This window comes from Lipophrys pholis (assembly GCF_963383615.2).
Source record: "Lipophrys pholis genome assembly, chromosome: 15".
NCBI classification, from domain to species: domain Eukaryota; kingdom Metazoa; phylum Chordata; class Actinopteri; order Blenniiformes; family Blenniidae; genus Lipophrys; species Lipophrys pholis.
The window spans coordinates 18,278,184-18,296,966 of NC_137642.1; the positions used below are offsets into that span (position 1 = coordinate 18,278,184).

Here is an 18,783-nt window from a genome sequence, read left to right on the forward strand (position 1 = left end):
ACAGAGAGGAGACTTTGTCTCAAGATAAATAGCATCAAATATCACATATTTCCCCCCCAGGAATTAATAAAGTATTTCTGATTCTGAAATCATTTATTCACATCTGGAAAGGAAGCTGAAAAAAGCCTTCAGAAGTCATGTAAAGTGAATGTGAACTTATCCTTTCTGTTTAATTCATAGAACTGCAATGCTCTGCAAGTTGTGATATACTGAAGAGAGAGTCTGTTGTGTGAGCTGCTGTTATCATCACAGAAGCAGTTTTTTTTATTTTTTTTATGAAGCAGCAGAAGCAAATCTAATGTGTTGACATAACTCTGGATGTGGCTGATGACTTTATTATACTGTCAGTTTATTTTAACTGATTGCACTTGTCTTGTTTTCAGTATCCTCATTTTCTAAAGAGGGACGCCAACAGACTTCAGATCATGCTGCAGAGGAGAAAGCGTTACAAGAATCGAACCATCCTTGGCTACAAAACCCTGGCAGTGGGCGTTATCAACATGGCGGAGGTACTGTATAGTTGCCTCACCTGGGGGAAAACATCTCTTTCACTCATTTCTCTTCGTGCTTTGCCATCGGCTGTTTCATTTCCCTGGAGGACCGGGTCATTCTGGCTCCAGACTCTCGACTGCGTGCTTCTCTGACAGTGATTGACATTGCTATTCGGATCTGCCTGCCATGTCTTGGTTTCCAGATAGAGCGCTTCCTGTGATACATATTATTTCAGATGATTCATTGCAATCACACATACCGCAAAGTGAAATTACAGACCATCTGGGCCTGTCTTCTCTATAAACAATGCAATCAGCTGTGGTGTGCTGAAAGTGATAAGCAGAGAGCTGGATGCTTGATCGATATTTGAAAGAGATGACCTGTCTGTGTATTTTTTGGAGAGACTTTTAAGACAGTTTTCTCCTGGACTTATAGCAGAGCTATTTCGTGGGAAGGTTGCTGCAACATGATTGATCAAAGTGATACCATCACTAATTTTCAGTTCAGTAATAATTCTCCAATCAGACATCAGGCCAAATGCAGCTGATGGAAGAAGTGCAGAATAACAAGACTGACATACTGAAGGCTCATTTCTCATTACTGGCTCTTTCTAATTCACAGAAGACAGCCATGTCGACTGTGACGCAGTTTTTTTTTTTTTTTTTAAAAGCCAAAGAAATCGTGTTAATTCTTTAAAACATATTCAAAAGTCAAGCAACACTTTTTCAAGGCTTTAGAAGATAGTTGAAAACTTGTTTGTGAATTCTGTTCCCCAATTTATTTCTGAGTTCCAATGAGATAGAAGCCAAAGAGTCCTACAGTTCTCTTGTACTACTACTATTAAAAATCCTTGTGCTAAGATAAAATAATTTGAAAGGAAATTAACATTTTTACTGCTGCCAATGGACCCGGATTGTCAACCTTTTTCTTGTCACTTACCTAATTTATTTGAAAACACAGAATTACTCTTACACTTCTCTTCTTAATGCCACATATCATCCACATGACTATCATACATTGTACCATTAAATGTGCTCTGTCCTGTGGGTCATCTGCTCCCATTAGTACGTGGCACTAACCTGCTTCAGTGATTTATAGTTAGATTGTCGCTTTCCTTAGAGAAGGCTTATATTAGAATTAGGATTATAATAGAGATGATATAGAAGATCAATAATATGCATTATCTTGGATGAAGTTTGTGCTCGTGAATGATATCAGAAGTAAAACTAGAGCTTTAGACAGCTATCGAGCATCCCATTTCTTTTGAGAATAGAATGTGAGATTTTTGTAATTACAGCTGACTTGTTGCTCTGCGCTCACAATCAGTGATTTTCCAGCAGCATCCCCAGGACGGGATTTGATTGACATGTGAAAATAGGACTAATGTGTTATTGTATTTTGAAATACCTCTCGACTGCTGTGCTGTTTTGGTGCTTGCTGCAGTGGAACAGCCCGTCTTTTATGAATAATCCTAGATTGGCCATTGTTGGATCCTGTTGGGTAATCACAATGTCATCCGCTGCAAAATAACCCCCCCCCCGTGCCCTTATTGTGAAACTGCCGAGGCATCTAGTGGGAAGAAGTCACTTATTGGACTTTGCACGGAGCATCCAAGTGCACCCCTGCCAGTGTTTGAGCAAAATGAGCCCACTCCCAGAACAGCAATTCATCAAGTGAAGTATTGCAAGTACCCCCTAGACAGAGTTTGGAATGAAAGTGTGTTATAGTGCTCGCCTGGATGGTATGCACATATTGGTTTGGCTCATTTAGTCTTTGAGAATGTGGAGAGCAGAATAGTGCTAATGAAGATTTATTTGGGGATAGCGTGGCTTTCGGTTGGTAATCAGTCTGTAAATCTCCGTGAGCATAAAGCAGTGTAACAGAGGCCATTTTAATCTCTCTTGGATCCTTGTCAGCTCGGGAAAAACAGAGGAGAATTTTCCATCCTGCCTCACTGTTGGAGAAGCATTTGTATTTGGAATGTCGCTTCATTGCTGCTATCGCTTCATTGCAATCACTTGTCCAGAGTGATTGAAAGACGCAGTGATTGTGTGAGACATGAAGGCATCTGGGCGAGAAAAGCAATTGATGCCGTGACCAGTGTGTCCTATTGACAGTACGAGACAATATGATCAGCAATATTACCAAGGCTTTGAGTCAGCTTCTTATTTGAATTAATACAAACTCATTCCGCGCTGTTGTTAAATATTGTGCAGGTGATGCAACACCCGACAGACGGAGGACAGATACTGGGTCTCCATAGCAACGTGAAGGAGGCGCCAGTGCGTGTGGCGGAGATCAGCGTGTACTCTCTGTCCAGCCAGCCCATCGACCACGAGGACGGCAGCGGCCAGGCTGGCCGCAAAACCAAAACCTCAGGTGGGCACCTTGACCAGCTCCCGCCTTCTTCCCACGTGGCTCCGTTCGTCGGGCCTGTGCCCACACTGCCCGGCAGAATCCCGGCTGTAATTTCAGCTCTCAGCCCGGAGCCAGCCTCCCTGCTCAGGCCTCTCTCGCTCTTCTCCTTCTTCCACATGGCTCCTCTTTCCCAGCTGAGCACAGAATAAACTTTATTAATCCCAGCCCTTCCTACGGGCCAAAGATATGTTATTCTCTTCAGCTATGGTTGTAATGTTGATTTGAGAGTTGAACAGATGTAGGGCCTATTCCCTTACACTGCTCTAATTTGGGACCTTACTGGAAGGGGGTTGCGGGTGTCGGGGGTTGCTGTATGCCCTGTTCGGCTCCGTGCCTCCGTCCTGCTGCGGCGCTCCCTCGCTGTTCTGGATGTTATTAAGGGGGTCGCTCAAACATAACCGATGAGCTCATGCACCAAGTATTAAACTAGTGTCACTCCTCCGAGAGAAGGAAAGATGTTTATCTTTCCCCTCTCTGCCGTGCGCCCCAGCAGCATCCATCACCTGTAGGAACACAGTTCAGGATGTTTCGCCGGCGGAAGGAAGGCTGCATTAGCTGCTGGAAACCATATCACTCTCCCATCACCTCGTTTGCCCTCGGCTGTCAAGCACATCAAAAACTTCCTGCCTGTTACAAATGTGCCTGAACAAGCCAATAAAACAGAGAGAAGACGAGCGAAACGTTTCAACCAGTGAAATGTCATTAAAACTTCATCAGAATGTGGGACACGGATCATGAATAGAGCTCTGCACTCTAATTTGCATATAATAATTTCATTACTTTCAGCAAGTAAATTTAGTGTTTGATTATAAACTTGGAAGAAAACTGTTTTTCATAGACGTATACTTTGCTCATTATTCCTGCCGTGCCGCCAAAACAATTCATTACTGATAAACCAAAGTAATAGGAAACTAAACGACTTTATCTACACAAGATGGAAAATTGCTTTGGGGTTCCCCCATACGTCCGTGAAAAATAAGAGATGGCATAATTTATCTCATATGGGTGCTATGCTGGATTCCTTGTGTGATGCTCTCGAATGCTGCTGGAACTACTGTATATTATTGAAGATGTCAAGACCAGATCACCTTGTATTAGTGCATTTATTACAAAAGAACACTTGAATTTGGATCTTGAACTGTTTCTTGCCCGTTTTTTTCAGTGAGGGAAAAATTAGATGTGTCCAATCCAACCAAAAATCTGGAAGTCTCGGGGTTGCTTATTCCTGATTTTGGGGGGGGGGGAAATTGCGGAAAAATAAATAAGTGGAGGGTAGAGCTCTCATATAGTTTATTAAAACACACATTTTTAGAACTGAATTTATTGTATATGTAATCGAAATGTATTGTTTTTTGAAGACGGATCTGTTTATAAGATAGATGTTTTCAGCTGGTAATATATGAATGTTGTCTTTATGTATGTTTGCTTTGGGTCCGTGTCAGACCGCTCCCCAGACATGGACAACTATTCCGAGGACGATGACGACAGCTATTCGTCGGAGCAGGAAGCCAGTGATGACGCCGTTCACGGCCAGGTCGGTGCCAGGGGATTAATACCAAGTGGGATCAAACACTAGAATTACTACCTCTTATATTATTGAATACGTTATGTAAGAAGATTAGCGGTTGTTTGTTTTCTTTTTCTTTTTTCTCTTTGTTTTACTATTACAGTATATTTTCAATATTTAGCCCCCCCTCAAAAAGCTTTTTTTAATTATTATTCAATCGATATCATCAATTTTCTCCATATTTCAGGACCTTTATGATGAGGACGATGATGTTAGGAAGCCCAAGAAACCCCGTAGGAAAATGATCCGAACCACTTCAATGACCAGGGTATGTTGCTTGCCACCACCACCCCCCCACTCTTTTTTTTCTCTTTTACTCACTTGGGAGTTTTATTCTCGCCAATCATTGACTATGAGAATAAGTTGGGACCTGTGTTTGCTGTTTTACAAGCTTTTAAGGGAAGGCACACACTGTTCCATTTGTCCGGGCCATTAAGACGATATAGATGAGTGTGTAAATGAACACTGTGGGGTCACTGGACTGATTCTAATGGTCTTTACATGGAATGGCTATGAATGAATAATCCAGTGGGCAGTAACGGGGAGACTGTATAAGCCTGAGAACAGCTGTCATGCTTATTTAATGGAGACACTTACTCCATATTCAAGAGGGTTTTTTTTTTCTTTTCTTTTTTTCTTTTACAGCAACCGAACTTCAAACAGAAATTTGTGGCGTTGTTGAAGAGGTTCAAGGTAACAGATGAGGTGAGTTGCAGAAAAGATAATTGCTTTTGTTGTGATTGACAACCGGAACAGTGCGTTCAATGTCAAAAGGGAACGGAGGATGCACCATCCGCCGCACAGCTGCCTTCTGGGATTTCTCGCCCCTTCGGTTATGAAGTCTTCTGCCAGCCAGCTGTGAAACTTACAGTATATTAAATTGTCCCCGGGGGCGGGACAAAATAATTTCAGTATTGACTGCCTAAACAGCACATTGCTACATCACCGCTAATGTGCTCTTGATTGGAAGAGAACGGCCAGTAAAGAAATCACTGCTGCAACAGAGCCACGAGTCTCATTATGGCGTTAGGCCACATTACGTCTGTGCTCACGGATGTATGATTCATACATTTCCATCAGCGGCACTTTATATGCAGGGTCCATTAGCGTCCGTGTTCGCTACCACTTAATGTAATGATAAATGTATTTGTGTCTTTCTTTTGGTAAGTACTTAAGAAAGAAGGTTTCTGTGGATTCTGCATAATAGCCTGGAACCAGGTCATCAGCAGGATGTCGACCAGTGATGGCCTTCTACTTCTAGAGGTCCATTAGTGGATAATCCATGTTCAGCCATTAGAATGATAATCATAATTGCTGTTGAACTGTGAAATATATAGGAGCAATTGTTGCCTTGTTTTTCTCTTTCTGTCTTCACAAACAATTAACAGAATCAAATCAACAACGATGTAACAAACTATTGTTTTAAACAGTATATCTTGGGGTTTTTGTTGTTGAAGTTTACAGGTGATGTAAACAATTAAGGCCAAGGGTGACATAACAGAGGAACACTTACAAAAGCCTCCCGGGTATCAGAGTAGGGTTTTGCAGGATAGTTCTGGAAGCTCCAGGTGGCCTGATGATCTTTTATCACATTCCCTGTCACTAATCTCCTTCCTTGTGGCTTGGGCAGTGTGTGAAGCTTCGGTTCTATAAATACATAGCCAGGAGGAGGAGAGGGGGGACAGACTGTGTTTATCTGCTCCCTGCCAGCTCCTGCACTTATGGAGTGGCATTAATCACCTGATTAGTCCACAGGCCTGCCTGTGTGCTGTTCCTATGATATACATCCCCACTGTGCAGCTGGCAGAGCACGGCTCAGCACCTTAGATCTCCTCCAACACTCACTTACATTTTAATTGCCCTGCTTAGAACCGAGGCGGTGATGTATTTATTGCATAGATTTTGTCATTTTACAGCCTTTCGGTGTTGTTGTTCGTTTTTAGGCTCCATTAAGCGCACCTGCGAAAGTGATTCACTAATAAGCCGCACCAATTAATGAAACAAAACCTGTGATTACAAGCCCCATGATTACAGTTTCCCAAAGTTGCATCTGTCATTTGCGGCAGGTTCTGGACTCCGACCCGGTAGACCAGACCCAGGAGGTGGAAGAGGATCTGGACTTACTCTACGACAGCCTAGAAGTGTACAACCAGAGCGACAGTGGGCCAGAGATGGAGGACAACGAGAGCGTCCTGAGTACTCCCAAACCCAAGCTCAAGTACGTTAATGTCTTTTCTTCAGGTCATTCCACACAGACGGTTGAGGTCTGATTTCAATCTACACTCCTTGAAAAAAAGATATTTATTCGAAGCCATTCGTTTTTGTTAATCAGCTCCGACTCATCGCAATCTTGCTTTATCCAGGACAGTAGCTCGCTCCATAATGTACTGCCATCCACACTTTGCTTCTTCAGAGTAGAGTCATAAAAGCTGAGCTTTCTGTTTTGTACTTTTGCAGTCATTTCAGCAGGAGGCTAACTTCACAGCACTAAATCCTTTTATCCGCAATGCAACTGTGAGCTGATTCATATCCGAAATCCTTGAGTTCCCTTCCAGCTTTATGAAGATCAGACATGTTTGGTAATGATGGGATGAAACGATCACTGATTCATTGATAAGCCACGAAGATCTGAGGCGATTTCTGAACTGTGGAAATCTGTTACCTCAGCGGTCATTGAAAGCAAGCTGGCGACAGTTATTTGTCGACAAAATAAAGAGAAATAAACTTTCTATTAAGCCTCAACGTGTGCATGAAACTTTAACAGTAGAGAGTGGTTTTTATGGAGCGTTCTTCTGTAAACTTGGTTGGAACTTAGTTTCTGTGGTTTCATTGGTTGTTTTGATTCAATCTCCTATTTCATGTTGTAATTCTTCTGATCTTATTAAAGTGAGAGAGAATGTTATGTTCATTAAAGAAAATCTGAGATTGGTAAATCACTTGATGGTAGGAGCAGTAATGTGGCGTTTAATGTGATGCAAAGTACCATACACCACATTGAGACACAGCAATACTGCTGTAGGCTCACTAATGGTGTTTTTGTTATAGGATAAGATTTTGTTTCTGTTTTTAAAGTGATTCTCAAACTGCGTTATGTCGAGGAAAGCCTTTTTTTCCTAACTTTGAGAACACTTAATGTTATCAGAATAGTACAAACCTAAAGAAGAGAGAGCACAACATTTTCTCAAGTGATACATGCTGTAAAAAGTTTAAGAATCCCAATGTGTGTTCCTGTGTGCAGGCCGTTTTTTGAAGGGATGTCTCACTCCAGCTCCCAGACGGAGATCGGAAGCATACACAGCCAAAAAAGCCAGCAGAGAGAACTCTCATGTCCGGTAAATTGATCACCAAACACACCACAGTATTGTATCGTAGCCTCAATGTTTACTCAGTGCGTGTATGAACTGGACTCTTCCTCTGTATTGTCCCACTGTTTAAACCTCTGGCGGTCTTCCCGTGCTCACTGTGATCGAGGGATTCCCGAGGATACTACAGGAAAGATATTCAGAGCATGAATGCGGAAAAGCATCGAAGACTGAATCCTTAGCCTGGTCACCTCTGCAGCCATTCTTTATTTATAGGAACTGACTCCAAATGACCTCTCCAACACACACACACACAAATATGCTGCCATGCTTGGAGAGAAGATTGGCTGGAGCAATACTAAACTCCCACTCAGAGATTTATGGTCCATTGGAACTACAAGGGCAGAGGAAGAGAGACATGTTGAGTGTGATGATGAGAGACGGAGAGCTGTTTATAAATATCTGGGAATCCATTTTAGCTGGTAATAAAATAGCCAGGAGCCTTTCAGACTATTGGGGCCCTCCATTTCACTCAGTAAACATTCCAGTCGAACTTCATCAACATGTCTCGCAGCCAGATTGAAAAGCCTTTGATGTAATGTTGAAGTAAATTGAATGTGACGTTTCGAGGTGTATTTAAACATGGCCAGCAGAGCAAACCTGAGCACACACAATTTTTGCAAATTATCAGTCCACTGTGCAGCTGCTCGTTGTGATATTTCTACTCAGCGGGTCTATCACTGTCACCATGTGCAACTGTGAAATTACACATCCTGCGAGTGGTCAGTCGTACCTGAAGGAGATGGAACATAACATTTCCATTTGGAGCTGCGAGATTGTGCCATTTATTTTCCCCCGGCATGGCTGCAATGATGTAATGTATGGGCATGTGTGTGTTTACCCTGCAGAGTGGAGCCTTTCTGACTGTGGACAGGTGTAAAGTGCAAAGTGGGCGATATCAAGATGACAGCATCACAGACACAACCATCGGGGTATGTTTTTGGAACAGCAGCAGATTTATTTTAAAACTACATCACCTTGAGCATGTCTTTCTCACATTTCTCGCTTCCTTTCAACCCCCCCCCCCCCCCCCCTCCGCCACCGCCTACCCTGTCTGCTTAAGTGCCCCATTTCTCCCATGGGTGTCAGTGGTTGTTTTCTGAGAAAAAGTAACGCAGCAGAGAAGCAAGAGGCAAACAAAACAAAACAGCACAATCATCCTGTATGGATCAGTAGATGAGACGAGGTAGCTTCAAAATAGCCGGGAGGCAGCTGGCTAAATCAAGTATTGATGGTTGTCTTTGTTTTGGCTGTTGTGCTGTGTGGTCAGTCTACCCTTGTTCATCTGCTCTGTCATTGGGGGAGGTGGGGGGTAGTTCCAACCATAAGAACTAATGTTCTGTTCCAGCTGGCTTGTTGCTCAAAATGCTTGAAATGTTGCCACTTTCTCAATAAAAAACGAGTTGCGTTCAAGGTCGTTCAGTCAGTGTGGATGTTCCCCGTGCAGCCAGGGCTGCCGAAAATAAGACATGGCGATTGTCTTCACTACACTACACTATTTTAATTATTTTGGCAATCCCTAAGCTATCCCAAAAGGGTTTATTTTCATAGTGAACATCAACTTTTCCTTATGCCTGATTTTCTTTATCCATGTCACATTTATATTACTGTTACTCAAAGCACTCACCTCCAAATTAGAATGTTTTTTTTTCAGTTACATTTATTTACCATAATTCTTTTCAGGTGGCAGGTACACTGGGAAGTACTGGTCTCTTTCTCGGGCTAATTTCTCCCTTCTTGCTAGTGTCCGATGTAACTCACACACATCTTAAATGAAGGTTTCATCACAGGTAGATTCCTTTGGCGTGACGTTTCCATCTTTAATGATAAACTGGCATCTTTCAAACACTCTGTGGCTTCACCTGTATGTGTTATGTATGCAAACATACACCAGCTCTAAAAATGAAAAGTATTTTGCTGGATTTTATTCACAGAAACACGATAAATTAACAGCCACAGGCAACACAGTAGCAGAGCTGTATGTATGAGTCATTGAAACAGTCACAAACTTCCTAATGGGGAATTAAAACCCTAATAGTGCTAAAGTGTCATACTGGGCACATCATTTAGAAAAACAAAAGTTGGGATCACCCTCTGGATACTGACCTGAAGGAGGCAGGTCTTACATTTTCTATGCTCTGCAACCCAAAAGACATCTTGGTTTTCCAAGCTCTGAGGATACTGGAACGCAGCAAATGCTCACTTATTCACGAAGCCAGCATCTCTCCACCACAGCTCTCTGCTCTCGTCTTCTCACAGAATGGGAAAACCTGGTGTTTTCTTTGGCAGCATGACAAACGATATCTACAGGCTCCTCAAATGGGGCTCAAAGGTTATTATCAGTTTCTCGCTGCAGAATGTTGTTCCATTACCAAAAAAAAAAATCTTGAATTTGCAAAAATGTATATGAATTTGTTCTATCAAATCCATCAATTTCAACTTTTAACTGCTTTCAGATGTGGACGGATATCTTAAAAGTGGGTCATTAAGCACACCTGCAGTAACAACACAAGCACTGAGAAGAACCTTCTCATGTTTTTTTTTTTTTTTTTTTGGTTTAGTTTTTTCCAGAAGATTTTTCACTCTGACATTGTTGAATATTTTATTCCATATATGTTAACATCTCTGTCCTTGGAACCCAGAGGCTGGACGGCTCCGTTCAGTAATCCATACATAATCCATAGATCGCTCCAGGTCACTTTCCCTCATGTTGGCTGGTGTAATTGCTGCTTGGAAGTATTGACAAAAATGTTTTAAATGGCATTCATCCAGTGCATCAGTGGTTTCCACCATTTTCTCCTTTAAGCCCGAAAACACTGTGTCCAAGACAGATTCTAGAATCTGTCTACAAATCTTATTTTTTAAACAACTTCCGATCATACATTTTCTTCTTGAAGACTGCAGGTAGTAGCTATGCTCTGTGATAAACAATATAGTCCTATCACCTTGATTCATGTGAGCTCCATCTCTTTATGGTTCAGGAGCCAGAGACTGATGACAGTGTGACGGGGCAAGCGGATGTGAGCAACTGGGATGTCAGCACTGAGCGGGTGACCAGCACTGTTGGCAAACTCTGCAAGACAGAGTCCCAAAACCACATGTCTCCGAGGTAAACTGCTGCGCCTGTTTCCCTATGTCTTTGTCATTGAGTCAGTGGAGTTGTGCCGTCTTCGATTTGAATTTTGGTCGAATGCAAACTCATTACTTCATCAGTTTCCTTGCTTTTTTTGTCTCACATATTTTGAGCTCTTTCCGTTTGATCCCCTCCACAGCAAAGCCGAAAACAGGCTGCAGAGACGTCCTCGCAGCACGTCCATGAAAGACAGACAGAACTCCAAGGCTCAGAGCGACAGGACCAGCAGTATGGAGAGCGAGTGTTCCCCAGACTCACGGCTCATAGCGCAGGTAAACAACACACAGATGTAACACGGTACGCAGCTGCAGATGTGTTTATTATAGACTCAGTTTCACACTCTTGCGCTCCACATCTGTTTCCAAGGTTCCCAGGAAGTCTGTGTACGACCAGCTAAATCAGATCCTCATCTCTGACGAACGCCTCCCAGAGAGCATCATCCTCATCAACACAATGGAATGGCAAGGGCAGGTGGGTGATTTTTTTCCAACTGCACGACTTCGGTTCACACATGCAGTAGAGGTGCACGCACCGTGTGCGATCAGACAGTGTCATGTTTACCTACTTTATTTGCAGCCTGTATTTTGTACATCCGAAAACTAACCGTCTCCCTGTCATCTGTGTTTCTGCGCAGTACGTTGCCGAGTTGCTCAACGAACAGGGCCAGCCCATTGTGTCCACCTGCTCCGCTGCCGACGTTCAGGCTGCCTTCAACACCATTGTGACTCGCATCCAGAGATTGTGAGTCGCTTACATACATACGCTGGTTGAATGGCACTGGGCTTCACATAGTTGGCTTGTTCGTCAAAGCCATTAGATGGCCTCTTTCAATCTGTACCTCATTGGTGGCTCTATAGAATTCAAGGACATCAATGCAGCTTAAAGTGCTTTCCATCCGTAAAACCATTCTATCAGAATTGATAGTTTCTCCTGGAGTTCAGGTTTCTTTCCTTCTCTTCTCTGATCTGTGTGCTTCGCTGTAGCCGCTTTGGGAGAGGAGACAGTCATTAAACATGTTTTCTCCCCCATCCAGCTGAACTGCAACCGTTCAATGATTCACACACCTGCTCCTCAGTTGACTTGTTTACTCCAGCTGGGGCTATGTGACATAACCCCATGCGCATCTCTGATGTTGACATCAAAGATGGCTCCAGGTTTTTCCCTCAACAGCTTATACTGGGAGTCAGGAGAACTTTTTATTCCCGCAAAGACATGTGAAGAAAAAAGGGGAAATCCCGAGAGATTTCTGATTTATTTGAATCAGCAAACATTTGATCCTCACTTAACCAGTGTCTTTAAACGATTTGAAAGCTTAGATCACATTAAATGTGGAAATAATTACAACCCAATGAAGGAAAGTCAATTAAATTGTCCTATAGATCCAATTATCTATCTAACATCTAATCCCCCTGGAAATGTAAGGAGACGGGTTGAAAGTCCGAAGCAGCCCAAACGTAGAGAAACAGGCACGGACACCAAGTCACATTCACACCCCCTGGCAATTAAAATGACTAATTAACCAACTTTTAACACAGAAGTGGCTTCTAGAGCTCTTGAAACAGATGATGTTGAGGTGCTTCAGTGTACATTCAGAGAGTGCTTACATTGCCATGGGAATGCCAGGGGAAAAAAGGGTTTTTGTGGGAATTAAATAGATATATTTGGATTGTTAAAGTACACCGAGGACAAATGTCAACTGCTAAAATGTGTATGACCTCAATTCTATCTTGGATTCACTAGAAATTGAATCGGTCCTGCATTTTTCATTGTGGGATTAACATCGGAAAGCTGCCATGTTTACTTGAGTAAGAGTAAGCTGCTCGGGCTCTTGCAAATGTCAGTTTATATAATTTTAAACTATATTAGCCAGCCCATTTTTAAATGAAATCCTATTGAGATCTAAATCTTTCTAACGTCCATAATTTTACTTGCACACTCTCTCTGACCTACATTTAGAAATGAGATCTTGCTGTTAATCACTCATTCCCTCTCTCCGCGTCCTGCCCCTCACAGCTGTAACTGCAATGCACAGACACCGCCGACTATGAAGGTGGCGGTGGCAGGTGACCAGAGTTACCTCAGCACCATCCTGAGGTTCTTTGTGGAGCAGCTCGCCAATAAGACCCCCGACTGGCTCAGTTACATACGTTTCCTGGTGATCCCCATCGGTGAGCGAGCCTGCCCTGTCGTGAAAAAAAAATCCAGCGACGCACGCCACCTTCTGCACGTCATTGTTTTATGTACTAAGATTTGCCTGCGCTTTTAACACAGGCTCTCACCCTCTGGCAAAGTACGTGGCCTCGTTCGACAGTCGGTTCAACAGCATCTTTATGGACACCGCGTGGAGAGAGCTGTTCTGCAGGACGGAACGGCCCGCCTCAGGTACCGACCCTCGCTCTTGTATCTGGCTACAAAAGCAAGGGCTGCGTGTCTAATGTGCAACCAGCTTGAAAGGGAAAGAAATGGGGTCAGAGCAAAGGGTCACCGGCTGACGAGTGGAAAGAAAAAAAAAAAAGAAAGAAAAAGATTTCTCCCAATTGCAGAAGACAGCAGCAGCCTGTTTTGGATCATGGCCCTGTCTCTCCTCCCTGTAAAGTGTCGGCTGCTGTCAGGAATCTGCCCCAGACAAAAGCAAAAGCTCGCCGAAGCAGACAACACCGTGGGATTTTGTTGTTTTATAATCCGCATCATCATGAGATTATGGACCTTTAGTGACATTTTGTGTTTGTCTACACATCTGGAATGGTTTTAGCTATAAAACATAGAATTGTTCAACAATTGCAGCCAATTAATGTGACTCCAGTAAAGTAAGAAGAATCTAGAATCAGTCCAAGCATCATTCATTTGTTTGCTTAAGAATTTGTTGTTAATTGTCTTGATAGCTTTATTCTCTATTAGCTTTGATTTTGTTTGTACGCCCACTTTCAATTTGTAAATTTCTCTTTCTCACACACATATTTGAGCTTCTGTTACAATCCTCTGCCTCCTCCTCCTCCTCCATCGTCACTTGTTCCGCTCAAACAAGCCCCGATATACTTCTCACTTATTAATTCTCTGAATTCAAATCCCCACTGATGCCTGAGTTACGCCTCACATTGAATCATTATAAAAAGCACTGGATCTTCCATCTATTCTACACTTGCTATTTTTGTACCCCACCTTTTACTCTCCACTGGAAAACATGCAGTGGGTAAAATAAATGGGCATTCCAAAAACTTCACGCCAGGTTCTCAGAGATATATAGCCGGCTCCACGCAACGGAGCCCATGGCCTTTATTTGACACGCAATTCATCTTCTGTCGTACGGCTGACTTCACCGACATTTTAATGACATTTTACACTCAGCAACTCCCCGTCTCCTTAATTCAGTGGAATGCAAATGATTAATGCACAGTCTCCTAGCAATCTGGCGCGTGTGCAAATTAGCATGTGCATCAGTTGTCTCGCAGCTTGTTAGTCAGGTGTAACAACGGAAGACGCCTGTTGTTAACATCCATTCTTTTCTACGCCCCCCCCTCTGCAGACAACATCGATGTAGCAGGAAGAGTCGTTCAGTACCTGGCTGGAGCCAACGTGTCCCATCAGTTCCCCATCTCAGAAGCCATGCTGACCTACAAACAGAAGAGGTAAAAGTGGCTTTGGCTGCACTTGTCCTGTCTGCATATGTCTGGTCTTTCTGTTCGCACGTATACATTTGTGCTTTTTTTTGTGCTCTGCTGCCGTGACTTTTCGACTTGCAATACTTAATTGGATGTTCTCAGATTAGATGTTAGTCTGAAATGTGGCGACTACAGCTCAGTCTGTCATTTGCTTTTTTTTTTTTTTTATTAATTGGAGTGAATGTCAGCAAAACTGCATGAGGAACATGTTTAATTCAATATGCATGCAAGCATGCAGCTCCAGGCATAGCCATGAAACACATAGAGAGAGTCATACACATGTAAAGCTGATAATCGTTTCAGCCCCCCACAATAGATTGGATTTTGCGTTGTGGAATGACCAAGCAGAGCATGCAGGTTTTTGGCTGATTTCCAGTTTTTCAAAATTAGCAGAAAAAAAAATTGGTTCCTTCAACGCAGAAGTAATTGTTGGAATTCCAAATACAACAAACAGTCATTTCACAGTCTCCTATACAATCATACACCCACTCAACAGACTGTTGCATTTCTCTGTGCATTTGCTTGTTTTCTCTCTGCGGTTTGACCAAACCCTCCCCCTTTTTTTGTACGAGTGGCGTCCTCTTGGTCAGAAGGTACTAAATACAACACAGTTTTAACAGTTGCATTCCTTCTCCTCCCCTTTCCCTTTGATTTGCATTCAAGGAAAAGAAGTTTGTATTTTGATTTTTATATCAGGTATCTAATTCAACTCTTGTTTTGTTTTGCCCTCCCAGTTTGCCCTCCTCCATTTGGCTTGAGCTCCTTTGCCGTGTGTTAACATTTCCCTTTTCACACTCAACACTCACCGTGACTTCACCGTGCACTCTGTCCTGACTTGTGTCTTTGGTTTGGTGTGACGTTGATTCTTACTCCGCCGTCTGTGTTGTTTGCTGTGAAGATTTGCCTAACAACCTTCAAAACAAATGTTGACAATTTTTATTTTTTTTTAATACATATTTTTGTATTTTATTATAAATACTTTGAAAGTTTAGCCCAAGCCCGTTTTTTTGTCACAGATCATACAAAGTTTAAGGACCTGGGACACGTACTGGTTTTCCCTGTAGCTGGCATTACGCCTAAAATAACTTCAAGTAATAGTGTGGTTTTTTTTATTAGTGCAAAGAAGTCATTCACAAGAAACATTTTGGTGGCCAAACACTTTGATAACATTCAAAGTTGGATTAGAAATCTTGTCTATCTTTAGATCTGCTTATGTCTGTTGTTGATTACTGTGTAGGAATTAGGGAACTCTGCTTTTTACCGTCACCAAACTCTGACATCATTAAATAAACATGGTCAGTGTCTGATTTCTGCCCGTATCAGATGATTAAAGTGATCATGATTATTAGAAATTGGATTAACACACCGAGATCTAGCTCTGATTTGTCCATGCCTTTCATGCGTGTGAGTGGAAGCCAAAATACAACAAACATGATCTGCAGCAGCAGAAAGCCGATGGAGGGAAGGTTTTTGGAATGAAGAGGAGGGAGGCGTAATAATGTTAAATGAAATGAAAACCCTCCACACAGCTAATACTGCGACAGAAAGCTCTCATCAGGCTCAACAAGACCAAAACCTTTGAGAAGAACTTGAAGATTGAGTTGCTCCGTGTGTACTCCAAAAGAAGTTTTGATAATGGGCTGAAAATGAAACCAGGATTTTTTAATGATCATATCTGATCAATATTACAATTACTCCTCTTAGTTCCAGGTATTCCACTTGAATACTCAGACTGGCTTGAGGGGAGCTTGTTTCCAACGCAGATTCCAACCTCGAGAGACAAGCGTCATTCACTTGGTAGCTTCCTGCCATTTCACTGCTTCGTGTCTCTATATTCGCCGCACTGTATTCCTGAGGGTGGGTTGTAGTGTCTTGATATACATACCACGAAAACAAAGCCAGCTTGTTAATGCAGGTGGTTAATTTTAACTAGATGTTTGCACCAATAACTATTAGGCATTATGCAATGCGACTGTAGCCCATAAATGTTACGCAAGGATGACGCAAAGAAAATTTACCCACGAAACTATTGGTTTAAAAAAAAAAAAAAAAAAGAGTCTAGGCTTAAAAACAAAATGGAACACAGGCGATGTTATGAATTGCATGACTGCCACTAACCACTAACTAATGCATGTATTCTCCCATGTGTGCACATATAACTCCAGAAGAAAAGATTTGGTTTCATACATTGCAAACTGTGCGGGTTTGTCATAGCTGCTGACACCGTGTGCTGCTTTGGTTGGACAGATTGTTGAAAGTTCTTAATTTGTGCAGCGTAACCTGCTTTTCTGTGTGAGTCGTATCAATCTGGCTACTTGTGACGCATTTCATAGGAAGGACTGGTTTGAATGTTAGGTTTTATGGATACCCCAGAACAGATGCAAACCGTCTTGGTATGAATCGTGTTAATATGTAAATGGTTATAATGACTGAGGGGAAGTGTAGGAAGTCACATGTTTTCACAAACTTTTGCTCTTCTGTTACGAGGTCAGAGCTTTTTTGAAAATGTTAGTCACAAATGTTAACCACAATAACTACTTTCCTCAAAACCTGTAAAAGCCTCTCAATCAAACATCTCTTCAACACTTCAGAGTGTGAAGAAGTTGCAGTTGCTACAACTGGGACTCAAACTTTAACGCAGTGACGTGCGGTGAGGTTCATGGCTGGTGAGGCACTGACTTCATCACAGTCAGATTTACAAACATATGAACCCTAAAGAGTATCTTATTCACCATTTGATTGGCAGCAGTTAACGGGTTATTTTTAAAAGCTCATACCAGCATTCTTTACACATACAAACTGTAGCACACAAAAAAGCACATTTAATAAAAAAAAAACGTTATTATGGTCTTGCCTTTACTTATAAATGAAGTCCACGCGCCGCTCCTTCTGAACAAAAGCATCGATAACTTGTTTATAGAAGTTTAGAAAACTGTTTTATTTTAGATATGTAATCCTCCATGTTAAAAGTAAGTCCAGGCGAGAGGAAAAAATAAACGATCGCTGCCGCTGCACTTGACTTGCTAACTGTAGCTTGTTGTCACTTATTCTGCAGCCGAGGAGTCGCAAGAAGGATCCCTGGGATCACTAGCGCCCTCTACCATGAGGCAGGAGAACTGCGTGCCTCACCCAGTGCGTCTTCGCAGCCGTTTTATGATTGCTCAGCACAAGAAACACGTTACACACATACAGTTGTTGACAAAATACACTGTACATTATATACCTCAGTTAACTAAACTATGGAAATTTATAATATAATTCATATAGCAAAAGTGTTTGAACATTTTAATAGCGACATACAGAGAGATAGCAATACGGTCTCACTGCACAGCAGGCCAGCAGTTAGCCGAGTCATTGCGCAATCCATGGTGAGGCTCAGCTGGCTGCTGCCTCACCGCAAGTCTCTTCTCAGTATTTGAACGGTAAATGTGAAAATTCAGCGATTTTGAATAAAAATAATCTAAAACTGGTGAAGTTAAATGGAAAATAACTTTATAGTATAATCACTGGATACACATAACAATTTAATTTTTTTTTTTTCTTTTTACATTTTTTTTCTTTCCATGATGGCAGGTGAGGCAGTGCCTCCCCTGACTGCACGTCACTGCTTTAACGGCACTTTATGAAAATAAACCTTGATGAGAAAGATCCACCCCCCTCCCCGTCTACTTCTGGTTGTAAGGAGCGTTCCTCTCATTCATTTCATTGTACCATGACCCCGAGATGACCCCCATTCCACCTCAGCCAGTCATGTGCCATGTCCCGCCACGATGGGACATGGTACCAGCGACGCCATCTTCCTTCCAGGACCATTCAGTGTTCATGTGCACCACTGGAGTGTTGGCAGTGTTCACACCCACTGCCTCCGCTGTCACCCACCCACTCATCGCTCTTTCTTTCTCCACAGCCCGGATGAAGACTCTTGTCAGAAATTTGTGCCATTTATCGGGGTAAGATCTCGTTGAAACTCCTGGGGTCCTGGGGGGGGGTTTGGTTTCAAGTAGTTGTTGCTCATTCTGTTTGCTTCAGTTTTAACTTGCTTCTTTGTCATCGCAGGTTGTGAAAGTCGGAATTGTGGAGCAAAGCCTCTCAACGTCAGGTAAGACTGGCGGTGGTGTTTAGGAGCACCATCAAGCTTTACTGGAATTTTGC

At 42.5% G+C, this 18,783-nt stretch overlaps 1 protein-coding gene across 2 annotated transcripts in view; it reads left to right on the top strand.

The window, feature by feature from the left end:
* Positions 1-18,783, top strand: part of LOC308120980 (phosphofurin acidic cluster sorting protein 2) — a 49,387-nt gene that overhangs the window by 26,672 nt on the left and 3,932 nt on the right. The window contains exons 4-21 of one of the 2 annotated variants that reach the window (XM_080481964.1): positions 384-509; positions 2,709-2,871; positions 4,353-4,444; positions 4,665-4,745; positions 5,123-5,182; positions 6,544-6,695; positions 7,716-7,809; positions 8,688-8,771; positions 10,821-10,948; positions 11,112-11,244; positions 11,339-11,443; positions 11,607-11,713; positions 12,986-13,140; positions 13,244-13,354; positions 14,496-14,598; positions 15,295-15,327; positions 18,539-18,581; positions 18,688-18,730. In XM_080481964.1, the coding sequence (XP_080338090.1) occupies positions 384-509; positions 2,709-2,871; positions 4,353-4,444; positions 4,665-4,745; positions 5,123-5,182; positions 6,544-6,695; positions 7,716-7,809; positions 8,688-8,771; positions 10,821-10,948; positions 11,112-11,244; positions 11,339-11,443; positions 11,607-11,713; positions 12,986-13,140; positions 13,244-13,354; positions 14,496-14,598; positions 15,295-15,327; positions 18,539-18,581; positions 18,688-18,730 (1,813 nt within the window). The remainder of the gene's footprint in view (positions 1-383; positions 510-2,708; positions 2,872-4,352; positions 4,445-4,664; positions 4,746-5,122; positions 5,183-6,543; positions 6,696-7,715; positions 7,810-8,687; positions 8,772-10,820; positions 10,949-11,111; positions 11,245-11,338; positions 11,444-11,606; positions 11,714-12,985; positions 13,141-13,243; positions 13,355-14,495; positions 14,599-15,294; positions 15,328-18,538; positions 18,582-18,687; positions 18,731-18,783) is intronic. The other variant, XM_080481965.1, reaches the window with a different exon arrangement.